Source organism: Echinops telfairi, unplaced genomic scaffold (genome assembly GCF_000313985.2).
Source record: "Echinops telfairi isolate 266 unplaced genomic scaffold, ASM31398v2 ScPeMD7_3509;HRSCAF=4178, whole genome shotgun sequence".
Classification (NCBI taxonomy): domain Eukaryota; kingdom Metazoa; phylum Chordata; class Mammalia; order Afrosoricida; family Tenrecidae; genus Echinops; species Echinops telfairi.
The window spans coordinates 15896004-15911545 of NW_022107407.1; the positions used below are offsets into that span (position 1 = coordinate 15896004).

At 39.7% G+C, this 15542-nt stretch overlaps 1 protein-coding gene across 2 annotated transcripts in view; it reads left to right on the forward strand.

Annotated features, from left to right (window-relative positions):
- The window catches only part of CFAP91 (cilia and flagella associated protein 91), a 135630-nt gene that overhangs the window by 10048 nt on the left and 110040 nt on the right, over positions 1 to 15542 (forward strand). For both annotated transcript variants that reach the window (XM_045294270.1, XM_004709828.2), the window contains exons 6-9: positions 1334 to 1515; positions 9468 to 9645; positions 13725 to 13882; positions 14919 to 15101. In XM_045294270.1, coding sequence (XP_045150205.1) covers positions 1334 to 1515; positions 9468 to 9645; positions 13725 to 13882; positions 14919 to 15101 — 701 coding nt within the window. The remainder of the gene's footprint in view (positions 1 to 1333; positions 1516 to 9467; positions 9646 to 13724; positions 13883 to 14918; positions 15102 to 15542) is intronic.

Here is a 15542-nt window from a genome sequence, read left to right on the forward strand (position 1 = left end):
GAGTAGCGATATCAGGAGGGTAGGGGGAAGGTGGAGGGAGAAAAGGGAAAGCGGTCACAATGATCCAACATGTAAACCCCTCCCAGGGGGATGGACAACAGAAAAGTGGATGAAGGGAGACAGAGGTCAGTGTATGACGTGAAAAAAATAATAGTTTATGACTTATCAAGGGTTCAAGAGGGAGGGAGGAAAGGAAAGGGTGGGGAAAATGAGCTCATACCAAGGGCTCAAATAGAAAGAAAATGTTTTGAAAATGATGATGGCAACATATGTACAAATGTGCTTGACACAATGGATGCATGTTGTAAGAGATGTAAGAGCCCCTAATAAAATGATTAAAATAATAATAAAATAAAGTAAAAATGGAATTTTTGCTGTACTCTTTCCTCTGGTAATTTAACTTAGTACTCAGAGGCAGAAATGAAATTGTAAAGTATTCAGGAAAATGATTAGGAAATTAAAGCTTATATATTTTGGAATACATTTCTGAATAGAAAAAAATAGAAATTTATTTAAAACTGGGTTTTTCAGCAGGCATTCAGCATCTAGTTATTTCTAATTTGATAAATAGATGATTGATAGATAGATACTGGAGAAATGTGTGGCATCATCTGTGGTCAAGCAGAGGTCAGCAAAAAGACCCTCTCTGAGACGGATTGACACTGTGGCTGTGAGAATGGCTTCACTCAAGCAAAGCAAAGATTGTGAGGATTGTGCAGGCAATATTTCTTTCTATTTGCATAGGTTTCCTGCATAGTCTCATTCTCATGTAAATAGTTTTCCTTGCAGTTTATTTTTGTGCAAGAGACAAAGTCACTTTCTATGCAGTTAACCAAGTGACCCTAGAGTTAATTTTTGAGTCATCTAACTAGAAAGAGGCTTAAAAAAAAAAAGGAAACATATTTTCTTGTCTCTGTTCCTATGTTTCAGGAGGGGGGCAGCTAAAACCGTATATATCATGGAAAGCCAGAAGAAACCAGAACCTAGCAATTCTGACAGGATCAGGAATACTATATGATATTCTAGAATCCACCTTTTACAGCTCTGTACTCACTCTAACCCTGCCCAAAGATGCAGATATAAATAGGCTCTTTTATGAATAGAAAGGGTTTTTGGGTAGGTTTTGGTTTTTTTCTCCCAGTATCTTGAAAGACGCAAAATTAACAAGACAAGTCTCTAAAGATTATTGGGCACAAGGCGGGTTTCAATGGATGTATAACTTTATGAATGCCAGTGGACTCAGTGAAGGTCAAGAACCTATTTCTATTCCTTTACATAATATCCTAAGTAATCTTATCAAGTTTTGATTTTGAAAATAATGTCCCCCTTTTAGGACAGACCCATTTTCTTTTGCTCCTCCCTCTACTAAGTACCCACCTGTCCATTCCAAACATACTGTGGCCACTCAGACTGATTATCGGGATGCTGACGTTCAAACAGATCCATATTCGCCAGAGTATGTAGTCTGTCAAGACTCCATCCCTGAGCTCCTGACTCTGGCAAGTCTTACTTGGGGTAAGTTGATAATTCTTGTTACTATTTGTAGGTGATAGTACTGATAACCATACATGCTACTGAGTTCCTGGAAATGACACTCAGATAGTTGTATATGGAAATGACACACAGATAGTTGTATATAGAAATGACTATCTATAGTCAACTGGGGTTTAAAGTGTCTTGCTCAATGGATTTACTTAGATTCATACTTTGTCTGCTACTTCCCTTCAAAGAAAGATACCTTATTTTGTGTGTAGGTTTACGGCGCTGTATCCTTTATGCCAAAGTTATGTTTCAGCCTTCCCTCCAGAGAATTAACTCCTTTTCATCCAGCAATCCATACTCCTTTACACATTGATTTTTTTAGTGTGATATTGAATGTGCATTCATATGCGTATATGTAATCATTATATATTGCTTGATAAAGTATATGACAGATTATGAAAACCCTCATATACTTTATTTAACTTCAGTCTTAAAAAGGTCATATCATGTTGGCAGTAGTATATTTATATACAGATGTATTTTCGCATGTTTAAATTCAATTCTGACAATTCATTGTGCTACTGGTACTTTATTGGTTGTGGAGGAAGAACTGTCTTAAAAGAGAAACCATGTATTTAAAATTCATAGCCCAGGATGCCACTATTCTTTTTAGTTAAGATGCTTTCTGATAAGGGTATTCCTAATATATAATAATTGCTTTTGAATGTTAAGTATTATTAATAAAATTAGAAATATTTTTAGACTTTTAAAATATGGAACTCTCATTGTTCAAAAATTTGAGTTCTTACAGCCTCTTTACTTATTGACTCAAGTGAACAGCAAGCTAAAAAGCAGCTGGTGTCTAAGTTACCTGTAAGGGACTGGAAATAGGAAGAAGCAAGGAAAATCACTGTCAAGTTGGACATTTGGAATGACACGTAGGAGGAAATGAGAGGCAACCATGTGCATTTCCGTTAAATGTTCTTGATACCCTAGTTTGTGCTAACCTGTTCGTATTGTTTGCTTTGGGTGGTATCTTGAGTATTCAGAAAAGTGTCTAGTCCTTTTCTGATCACTGAATTGAATAAGGCAGTGAGACTTATCCAGGACACGTAGTTAGCCAGACCTAGCACAGACACTAGCGTCCCTGCTTCCCAGGGATGGGCCAGTGGCCCGTGCATCTCTGAGCAAACTTTATCCCAAATCAGCTACCTAACTTTTAGACCTCAAGTTTCTAATAATAGCTTACTTAGGCATATTTTCGAAAGAAGAGTTGCATAGTGTGTTTTTCCTTGGGTAACAACACCTCGTAACCGACAAAGCTTATTTGCCTAATCACTCTCACTTTGTAGGAACTCTGGTGGTGTAGTAGGCTATGTGTTGGGTTGCTGATCACAAGGGCAGCAGTTCAAAACTATGAGCCTCTCAGTGAGAGAAAGATGAGGCTTTCTATCCCTACAAAGATGTGCAGTCACAGAAACTCACATGGGTTGATTCTACTTTGTCTGTAGGGTCACCATGTATCAGCACTGACTTGATGGCACTGAGTTTGCATCCAGTAATGGGTGAAAATCAAAGTTCATGTGCGCTTCAGCTTTAAGTTTTTACAATATAAGGTTTTGTTATAATGAAAACTAAGCACAAGCCAAAACTCACTGCCAGTCAGTTGATTCCAACTCACAGAGACCCTATAGGACAGGGTAGAACTGTCCCTGTGGGTTTCCGAGACTGTAACTCTTCCCAGGAGTACAGAGCTTCATCTTTCCCCCTCGGAGAGTCTGGTGATTTCAAATTGCTGACCTTGTGGTTAGCAGTGCAATGTGTAACCCACTAGGACCCCAGGTCTCCCTTGCTATAGTGGAGCAATCTTCTAATATCACAACAATTGACAGGTAGGGACAAGATAAATTCAAAGGTGAGTTGACACCAGCTTTCTGCGTTAAAGTTTATTTATGCCATCTATTCTCTAGGTCTGTATACGTCTCAGTAGACTAGATATTAATAGATACAGTTTGAAGCTTTTCTTTGTGGTAGTTTAATGAGTAGTTAAAATATTCCATGGTATTATCTCTTCTCTCACCTAGCACTTACATAACTCTGAAATATGTAATGTAGTTTGTCTATGTTAGTTGACCTGGAAAATTAAAATTTTATACCTCATTTTGTCATGTGAAAATTTTAATGCCAGAATTGATTGATCATATTCTGCAGAAATGCAAAAGTATTACAGAATTAGAAGCATTTTTCAGTAGATCAAAATTACATCCTAGAATTAACAGAGATAATACATCTCAGAATTAACACAGAACAATATTACATATAATTGATTGCTCAGATAGTCTCTCTTTATCAATTATATAATCTCTACAGAGAATGAGTTAGAAGAGTTTGCTTAAATGTTAGCTTCCTTAACAAGTAGGGACCATATTTGTTAAATGTTGTTGAGTTGGTTCCAATCACAATGAGCCTATGTACATTTCTCAAGCTCCTCATTTCCATCTGCCATTTTTTTGTCCCAGAAAGATGATGTAATAAATCAAGGCTATATTTACAGGTACTAGCCACCAGAACCACCCTTGTCTGTCCATGTGACCTACTATGGTGGTTTGTATCTTGCTCTGATGTGGGCAGCTATGTCCCTGGTATTTCAAATACCAGCAGGGTCACCCAAAGTGAACAGGTTTTAACGGAGCATCCAGACTAAGAATAGACTACAAAGAAAGAATAGGCTGTCCACTTCTGAGGAATTAGCCCCTGAAAACCTCATGAATAGCAGTGAAATACTGTCAGACAGAGTGCTGGAAGATGAGCCCCACAGGTCGGAAGGTACTCCAAATCTGATTGAGGAAGAGCTACCTTCTCAAAGTAGAGTCACCATAATGACATAGATGGGGTAAAGTTTGGGGGACCTTCATTTGCTGATGTCACATGACTGGAAAACTGAGAACAAACAGCTGTAAACAAGTATTAATAATTGGAACTTGGAATGTATGAAGTATGAATCTAGTAGGATTATAAGTCATCCAAAACAAAATAGAAAGATTAAAGATCTATATACTCAGTATTACTGAGCTGAAGGAAGAACCCTAATGGTAGGACAAACACTGATGGCATAGTCCTTACACACATTGGGCTATGATCTGCAAGGTCAGCAGTTCAAAACCATGAGTTCTAATTCACCAGTTTTCACATGGGAGAAAGATGGAGCTTTCTACTCCAGTAAATAGCTAAAGTCTCAGAAACTCATGAGGGCCATTCTACCCTGTACCAGGCATTCATATACCTGTAATGACAAATGGAATTCAAGAGGAATATTGTTGGATTCATCATCAAAAAGGTCATTTCAAGATGTAGATTGAAGTACAATAGAGTCTGTGATAGGATAACAGCTATCAGCATGCAAGGAAATTCTTCAATACAACTATTACTGGAATTTCTGCACCAACCGCTAAAACTATTGATGAGGAAATTGAAGAATTCTACCAATGTCTTCAGTTGGAAATTGATCAAACATGCAATCAAGGTGCATTGATAATTATTGGAATATGAAAGTTGAAAACAAAGAGGAAAGGACAGTAGCTGGAAATTATGGCCTCGGTGATAGAACTGAAGCTGGGGATCACATGATAGAATTTTGCAAGACCAATGACTTCTATGTCTAAATACCTTTTTTTCAACAACATAAAGGGAGACAGGACATATGGACTTCTTCAGATGAAATACGCAGAAATCAAATCAACTACATCTAGGGGAAGAGACAGGGAGAAGGTCAGTATGAGAAGCTAAAACAGGCCGGAGGTCAGCTGTTGAACAGACTATCAATTGCTCATATGTGAGTTCAACTTAGGGGGCCCTGATAGCATACATCAAGGCCAGCAGGTGGAAACCATCAGTTCCACAAGAGAAAGATGGAACTTTCTACTCCCTTAAAGATTTACAGTCTAGGAAATCAAAAGGGGGTGTGGTCTGGTCCATCCGATAGAGTCGCTGTGAGTCAGAATCCACTTGATGGAAGTGAATTTTGAGTTTTTGGAGTTCAAGTTGAAGCTAAATAAAATTAAAACAAGCTCATGAGATGTAACAAGGCAAGATATAACCTTGAGTATATCCCACCTGAATTTTGAGACCTCAAAAATAGAATCGATTCATTGACTGCTAATGACAGAAGACCTGATGAACTGTGAGATGACATCAAGAACCTTATAAATGAAGAAAGAAAAAGGTCATTAAAAAGACCGGCAAAGAAGAAAAGATAATAGTGGATGTCAGAAAACACTCCGAAACTTACTTTTGATCATTGAGTTAGTCCAGGTTGACTAGAGAAACAAGTTCATAGACACTCATATGTGTTTAAGAAAGCTTTATATATAAGAGCAATTGAATATTGAGAAAACATCCCAGACCAGTTCAGATTAAGTCCATAAGTCCGATATTAGCCCGTATGTCTGATACCAATCTATAAATTCCTCTTTGGACTCACGAAACACAGGCAATGACACCAAATGCAGGAAGATCACAGGCCAGTGGGTGAAAAGTCTTGTTGATCCAGTGGCGGGAGAAGCATCTCGGCATTGTCTTGCAGGGTGTAAGTGTATTTGGCCTCCAGTGAGCTATTTATCTCCGTGGCGCCTCCAAATGAGGTCATCATGCTGCAACCTGATTCACAGGCTAGACTCCACCCCTTCACAAGTCAATACTAGATTATGTAACTACCACAATCATAAATTGGTTAAAGTAAATGCAAGAATTAAAAACATAAAAGCTGAACAGAATCGGGGCGGGGAGGGAGGGGGAAAATGAGGAGCTGCTACCAAGGGCTCGAATAGAAAGCAAATGTTTTGAGAATGATGAGGGCAACAAATGTACAAATGTGCCTGACACGATGTATGTATGGATTGTGATCAGAGTTGTACGAGCCCCCTATAAAATGATTTTTTTTAAAAGGCTGAACAGCATATTTCAAAGGGCAAACCAAGAAGACAAGGTAAAGTATTATAATGAAATGTGCAAAGACCTGGAGTTGGGAAATCAAAAAGCTGAAAGAACTGAAGAAAAAAATTCAAGTCTCAAGTTTATTAAAATATTCTATGGACAAAATATTGAACCATGCCAAGAAGCATCAAAAGAATTTGGAAAAGATACCTAGTCACTGGACCAAAAAGAAATAGTCACATTCAACCATTTCAAGTATAAGGTCAAGAACTGGTGATGCTGAAAAAGTCCAAGCTGCATTAAACACATTAGTGATAAACAAGGCTACAAGAATCAACAGAATACCAATTGAAATGTTTCAACACATTGATGGAGCACTGGAAGCACTTACTAGTTTATGCCAAGAAATTTGAAAGACTAGGGAGATCCATGTTTGTACCCATTTCAAAGAAATGCGATCCAAAAGAATGTAAAAGTTATCAAGTAATATTATTAATATCACATGCAAGTAAAATTTTGCTGAAGATCATGCAACAACAGTTCCAACAATACATTACAGGGAGCTGCCAGAAATTCAAGGCACATTCAGAAGAGGATGTGGAACACGGATTGTCATCGACACCATAGCTGAAAGAAGAGAATACCAGAAAGATATTTTACCTGTGTTTTATTGACTTTGCAAAGGCATAGAACTGTGTGGATCATAGCAAACCACATACAGCACTGAGAAGAATGGGAATTCCAGAACACTTCATTGTGTTCATGTGGAACGTGGACATGGGTCAAGAGACAATCATTTGAACAGAACAATGGCATACTGTTGTTGTAGGTACTGTAGACTCAGGTCCGATTCATAGTAATCCTATGTACAACAGAAGGAAACACCACCCTATCCTGCACCATCCTCACAATTATTATTATGTTTGGGCTCATTGTTGCCACCACTGCCGATCCATCTTGTTGAGAGTCTTACTCTTTTTTTCTATCTTTACCAAGCATGATGTTCTTTTCTAGACCTTGGTCTCACCTGGTAACACATTCAAAGTATGTGAGATAAAGTCTCACCTTTCTTACTTTTAAGAAGCATTCTAGCTGTACTTCTTCCACAAGAGATTTGTTTGTTTCATTGGCAGTCCATGGTATTTCCAATATTATTTGCCAGCACAATAATTCAGAGGCATTGGTTCTTGTTTGGTCTTGCTTATTCATTGTTCAACTGTCATATGCATATGAGGTGATTGAAAATACCATGGCTTGGGTCAGGTACACCTTAGTCCTCAAGGTGTAATCCTTGCTTTTCAACACTGTAAAAAGGTTTGTGCAGTAGATTTACCCAACACAAAGCATCATTTGATCTCTTGATTGCTGCTAAACCTTGCTTGCTAAAAGCAAGGAGGACTTGAAGCACTTGCTAATGAAGATCAAGGATTGTAGCCTTCACTGTGGATTATAAGTCAATGTAAAGAAAGCCAAAATATGTCATCTACATCTCTCAGGTTGTTGATAAGCCTTCCTCCAATCTGTCTTTATATAATCCAGCTTTTCTTTTTTTTTTGCACAGCATACAGCTTGAATAAGTCTGGAGAGGATAAAACCCTGACGCACACCTTTCTTGATTTAAAACTGTGCAATAGTCCCTTGTTTCTGTTGGCACAATTCTCTCTTGATCCATTTATGGTTTCTGGAACTCCCATTCTTCTCAAGGTTATCCATAGTCTGTTATGAGCCACATGTAGATAGAATGCCTTTGCCTAGTCAATAAACACAAGCAAACCTCTTTCTGGAATTTTCTGTTTTGAGCCAAGATCCATCTGACATCAGGAATATTATCCCTTGTTCCTCATATGCATGTGAAAATTAGACATTGCATAAGAAAGACCAAAGAAGAATCGATGCATTTGAATTACATCGCTAGCAAAGAATATTGAAAGCACCACAGACTTCCAGAAGAGCAAACAAGTCTGTCTTGAAAAAAAGCCTAATCCCTAGCCAAGGACATCATGCTTGGTAAGGGAAGACCTTCAATGAACTGGATTGACATAGTGGCTGCAACAATGGGTTTAAACTTAACAACCATTGTGAGGATGATGCACGATCCAACAGTGTGTCACTCTGTTGTACATAGCATTATAATGAGTCTGAACTGTCTTGATGGCACTTGAAAACAATAGCCACTAGAGTGTGAGGGTCCCTAAATTTTTGCCAGGGAGGTATAAATAGAGTTTAGTGTCAGTCAGGGTCTGTGTACTTTCAGGATGCATAGCTAAGATCTCTCTTCATCAGGACGTCTTTATGTATTTCAGTTCTTAAAGTTGGAGATGAGTGATAGCCCTGAATTGTATATTTATTGTGGGGGACAAAACACAAATATGGTGAATTTCCAGCTGTAGATTAGTTCAGCGGTTCTCAGCCTGTGGGTCGGGACCCCTTAGGGGTTCAAATGACCTTTTCACAGGGTCGCCCGATTCATAACAGTAGCAATGAAAAGAATTTTATGGTTGGGGCTCACCACAACATGAGGAACTGTTTTAAAGGATCATGGCATTAGAAAGGTTGAGATCCACGGATTAGTTTTTCATTGTGTTTGAAAATATTTTTTAAAAATTGACCAACAAATTCCCTCTACCTCATCATCTCGAGATTTTCCTACTTAAGAACTTTTATATTTCTTTACATATTATAATATAGATTTGTCTAATAACGAGTCCTCTAGTAGTATCCCAATATTCTTCAAGCATCATAGGTGGAACTAAAATATCTTTTTGTCTGCATTAAGAAGAATCAATAAAAGGTACAAGTGAGTACCACCTGTGAGGCATATCTGGAGGAAATTTCTTAATATTATTACTCTATCCTGTCATATCCTTTAAATTCCCATCTATGCCATCAGGTGGTGTCCATGGGTATAGTCACTGTTTATGCTGTTGACTCGATGGCACCCATCAGCAACCTTGGGTTTAGAGGAAAGGAACTAGAGGCAGGTCATTTATGTGTTAGTTGGTATATGAGTTTACCCACTTCTTTCTAAAGTGTTCTCCGGCTTCATCCTCCAGGTCGGGGTCTCCCAGCTGGACAAGCTGAGGTGGAGATGATAGAAAGGGCCCGAGAGAAGCGCATTTGGGAAGCCACCCTTCCATCTCTGAATGACACGACCCAGCTTGAGAAGAGGAGGAAGATGATGAATGCAATGGAGAGGAAGGAGTGGGCTTTCAGGGAGCAGGAGATTCAAAAGTAGGTTCACCATCACTCAGCAACTATTCTAGCACTGAGGAGAGTGATGTCAATACTCTTAGCTACAATACACATACTTTTCCAAATGTCTGGGTTTTAAAGCAATCCTCAAATTGTTGCAGTGGGAAATTGGGTTTCTGGGTCTTTGGGGAGTAACTGCACACTCCTGGTGTGGTATAATAGCTCTCTATAGCTCTCTCTTCAATTACATAAATGTATAATGTCCTTTCGGTGTGGGAAGACATTCACCAGGAAATCCAGATTTAAACAATTCCCTTGAGTGGATCTCATTTTCTTTTTCCCCCTTTCATATCTGTCTGGAATGTCTCTGAATCCCACTGATTTCCATAGGGACATCTTTCAGACTGTTCCTTCCTATTCATTCCCAGTGCCACTGTCCTAAGTCTGTCCTTCTTCCTTTGCTCCCCAAACCTCCTGAGCTGCTCTCTGGGTTCATAGTTAGGACACTTTGGGTTCTTTCTATAGCTGATGGTATATTTCTGTTGCAAAGATAAATTATATACCCTATATACGCGAGTATAAGCTGACCCAAATATCAGCCGAGGCATCTAATTTTACCACAAAAACTGCATAAAAATGTGCTGAATCACTGAACACAAAGTGGGTGCATAAGCAAATGTGGTGAAGAAAGCTGATGGTGCATGGCTATCAAAAGATATAGCGTCTGAGGTCTTAAAGGCTTGAAGGTAAACAAGCGGCCATCTAGCTGAGAAGCAACAAAGCCCTCATGGAAGAAGCTAAACCAGCCTGTGATCACAAGGTGTTGAAGGGATCAGTTATCAGGCATCAAAGAACAAAAAATCATATCATTGTGAATAAGGGGAGTGCAGAGTGGGGACCCAAAGCCCATCTGTAGACAAGTGGACACCCCCTTACTGAAGGGTTGCAGGAAGGAGACAAGCTGTCAGGGTGCAGTATAGCAATGATGAAACATACAACTTTCCTCTAGTTCTTTAATACTAACCCCCACCCCCCGCCCATTATCATGATCCCAATTCTACCTTACAAATATGGTTTGACCAGAGGATGTACACTGGTACAGATAAGAACTGGAGATACAGGGAATCCAGGACAGATAAACCCCTCAGGACCAATAATGAGAGTAGCAATACCAGGAAGGTAAGGGGAAGGTGGGGTAGAAAGCGGGGACCAATCACAAGAATCTACATATAACCTCTTCCCTGGGGGACGGAAAACAGAAAAGTGGGTGAAGGGAGATGTCAGACTGTGTAAGACATGACAAAATAGTAATAATTTATAAATTATCAAGGGTTTGGGAGGGAAGGGGTCGGGGAGGGAGGGGAAAATGAGGAGCTGATACCAAGGGCTCAAGTAGAAAGAAAATGTTTTGAGAATGATGAGGGCAACAAATGTACAAATGTGCTTGACACAATGGATGGATGGATGGATTGTGATAAGAGTTGTACGAGCCCCACCCCAAATGATTTTTAATATAAAATAAATAAATAAAGTGTTGAAATCAAGGGGGGAAACGTGCTGAAAAGCTCGGCTTATCCACGAGTATATACGGTACTCCTTCAATTAAGAGGTGAACTCACAGTCCGTAAATCACAATCTGTTTTAAGTACATCTGGCTGCATTTCAACTGATAACACTTCCAGTAATGAGGTTGTCGCTGGAAGGGTATGTACAAATGGCCAGAAGTAAACATTTTAACACCTGGAGCAAGAGAAAAAAGGAAAGGAACTTGTCAAGATTGTCCTCTGTTCCAGGTCCGCTGAGACATTTACTGTTAGTCACAGCATTACCAAGGCCCCCTGATGGTAAGACAGACATCTGAGAGTTAGGGACTCCACTTGGTTCTAAATTTTAAGACGTTTCTTTCTTTAATTTTTTTTACAACACCCAACTTATTCTGCATCCAAACTCTGTGACATCTTGGAACAGTTTGCAATCCACTAGAAAATAGTGTTTGGGGCAAAATAGTGTTTCTGCAGGAAGGTAACTAGCTGTCTTCTCAGAAGAACAATACAAACAGTAAAAGTGTAGCTAGCAGCTGCTGGGGGCACCATCTGAGAAAATGAGTCCTTTTATTAAGGTGAGAATAATTTTAATGAACCTATTTTGCATCCCTCCTGTTGGGTGGGTTCTATGCTATGAACCGAGGAAACGGATGAACAGTAAATGACCTGTGCCCTGCCGGAGCTCCTTATAGCCCCCAGGGCTGGAGCCTGGAGGACAGCAGAACACTGTCTTGAGGGATGGCTACAGGAAGGGCTAGGGAAATTCAGGCAAGAGAATGATTAGTTTGGGGTGTGGAAGGTGGAGTTTGGGGTAAATTACTAAGAGGGAGTCGCTTAGGGCTGGCAGTTGCAGGGTAAGAAGCCATCTATAGGCCATATCATCAGTGATGATGATATGTTTAGAGCATGTCATACACTGAGACTGGTTAGTTTGAACCGGACAGTGTTCTCCAAGTGTGGTCCCCGACCAGCAGCACACTGTCACCTGACAACTTGTTAGAGGTACCAATTCTCAGGCCCCCACCCCGCACCTGCTGAATCAAAGGGTGGGACCCAGTAATCGGTGTTGTAGTCCACCCTCTAGAATCTTCTGATGCACGCTCAAATTTGAGAAGGGCTCTTCCAGCACTTTGTATCCACTGACTCATTTAATGGTCATAATAATCTTAGAGGTATAAACCGCCCTCATTTCACTTTGACAGTTCAAGCTGAGGTGAGTGGTCATGAAGCTTGGCATTCTAACAGTTGAGAGAAGGGTGAACGATGGTGTGTGACTGACTGTGAGAAGTGCCAGCCTCTTGTACCCCACTGTCACTGTTCTCCTAGCCTCCAACGTGCATTCCCTGAGAAACTCTCCAATGGGACATGTTTGCTCTGTCTCCAGTCTTTTCCTGTTGGCCGTTTCTTCTCCTCCAACAAGACCTTGCTTCTCCCTTGTCAGTGTGGCAAATCTCAACCCTTGCTTGTCCTCAAGACTCCTGCGATTCGGCTTCTCTGAGCCCCGCCCCTTCCGGCACGGTGGGCAGGGCACAACTTAACTGATCCCTATTTCCTTTTCCCACCCAAGTCTTTTCCTCCTTCCCGCCTGCCATTTCGGTCTGGTGTGGTAAATGGTGGCTTACATGCCTACTGCACTCCAGCAGTGCTTCTTGAGAGAAAGCATTTTGTCTTTTTCCTCTTTGTTGGCTCCCTGCCTGGAATACGGTGAACAGTTAATAAGTCACTGACAGCTCAGTGAGAAAATGAATTAATGCCTACATTTTTCAGTAAGAGTAATATGTTCCAATGTGTTGGCGACGATGTGGAGCAAAGATTGGCAAAAGGAGGATTGGAAACAGAGACCACGTCAGGAGGGAGTTGACAAAAGACACGAGTTAGGGATGGAGGCAAGAAGTGTTGTAGATGAGGACTCTTTCATGGAGGGAAGGAGATGGCAGAGGTGGAGTAGACTTCTGGGGGAAGAATGTGAGGAGGTTGTTTTATTTTTGTGGTTGTCAGGATCAACTGGAAATTGAAGTTGAGAGTCAGAAAGTCGGGTTCAGAAAGATCTGGGTTGCAGGTATAGACGTTGGAGGCATTTGTACATGGCTGGGTACATATGAACAAGATAGCCCTGGGAGAAGAAGTTGAAGCTAAGGAGAAGGGAAACAGCTAGATTGAATGCTAAGCACAGGCCAGGCATTGAGTTTAATATTCCCACATTCACTCCTTAACATAGCCTGCCATGACTTGTCTTCCCTTTATTCTCTCAGTACTTAATCCACAGCCATACCACGTGACCTTTGTGGTTCTATGTACACTTTGTGGCTCATTATAGTTACTCAGCCTACGGAGTCCTTTTACATCACACTCTTGGCCCTTCAGAGCTACACCTCGTGTATTGAGCTCCCCATTGAGCTCTCCTCCTCCCACTAGCTCATTTGTTACACTTTTGCTAGAGTGGTCTTTTGAAAACCCAGGATTACCACATGCCACAAGAGAAGTGCCAGTTGATGGCACATGTTCTTTTGCTCTCTAGTAGAACATATGTTTGAAACCCTCAATACTTCATTGTGTTCTACAATTTATGTGAAGACTGCAGGACATTCGTCTGGAAGTTCTAAAACAGCTGCTGAGGAAACGTGAAGAGAATCAAAATGACGTGAACACACAGAACTTGAACGCCAAATGGTCTAAACTGCAGGAAGCGAAGGAGGCAAAAGTGGCAAAAATTCAACGCAGACACGTCGCAGGTAATGGCAGGAGAACTGAAGAAACAGAAAAAGTTGGATTTGCTTTGGATCTTTAGCTGAACATTATTTAGCTATGCTACAACTCTTACTGGACCTTGTGTGGGGATGGGCAAAAATAGTGCAAACATTCAATTAACTCTATAAAAATTCTGTTTAGTGAATTTAACTTTTTAGTTTTTCTTGGCTGAGAAAGATAACTTTTAAACTAATTCTAGATCTGTTTATCTTTTTCCTTTTCAATAATTGACAAACTCAATGATGGATTGACTGCATTTGACTAAATGATTATTTAATAAACATAAATGACTTTTATTGAATTCTAGAAGCCCTAAGACTGAAACATAAACAGGCACAAGACGTGCAGACAGTTCTTGGGATGTGACTTTGTAGTCTTGAAGTCTGATTTCAGCCCTGGTTAGAAGCGATGGTATAGAGCCTTCACTGGAGTGTGGGGTCTGCGAGTAAGATTTGGAAGGAATGGAACAATTGGAGGTAGCAAGCATGTCCTTCAATGAGAATACTCCTAGTGTGTAAACTTGAGTCTTTGGCACTGACTGCCAAACAATTCTGAAAACTAGAGCTGGAACATATTCTGCTGCCAGGTATTGGTTAGGATGGAAGAAATTATTGAAGAACCTGTAGAATCCCTTTAAATTACTCTTCTCTAGGAGATGAATTGTCCTGGTTCTTCATTACCCATCCTATTTTCTTCTTTCAGTTGTTTCCTTCATTCATTAACAAATTCTCATTGAATACTTCCTCTTGGTCTTGTGCTTGGGAACAGTTAAAACAGGTCTCTGATGAGTACCGATTGGGGACACTGGCAGATTCAACTCTGTCACACCCACCGGTCTTGTGACAGTCTGGGTCACAGAGATGACACTTCTTTGCTTTTCGTGTTGTCTAGTGATCATCATGCAATTCATTCATTTGAGTAAATCCTTTGGGCATGAAATTCGTGTTGGTCTACTGTTTTACCTCTGAATCATTCAGAACAATATTTTAGACATAGTCATGCAGATGTGTTTTATTTTAGCAATCAGAAAACTTGTAGGAAAGGGAAAGATTATGGAAGGAAAATTGGAGAGAAGAAATATCATCCGGGATTATTCTGATTATGCATCACAGATCTATGGGCCCCTATCTCGCCTTGGTCGCTTCCCAGACAACAACTCAGAGAACTTTGTGGTCAAAAACCACTTTCTCAGTACCTATGAAGGTAAGTAACTTATAAAAGTAGAGCTACAATATAAGAATTTATCTTAGAAATGGAAATTAAATATGTAAAACATAATTATGTTTACATTAAAAGGTAAACAAAAACACTGATAATAAGCAGCAGGTCTGATGTTACTTATATGAGTTCACACAAACCAATAAAATATTAAGACTCAAATAAATAAATGAATATACTATAGAATAACTTAAAACATACACTATTAGAATAACTTAACAATTCGATGAGCTACTGAGCATTTAAAAATGTGTAATATTACTAATATTCGAGGTATACAAAAATCAAATAGAACTGGTATATTATTTTTGCCAAATTTGAAATGATAAAGAAAAATAAGAATACCTAATTCATTCAAGAGCAAACTCATAAAGCCCTAATGCAACTTTTTATTAATATACATTAGGAATGTAATTTGGCACAATA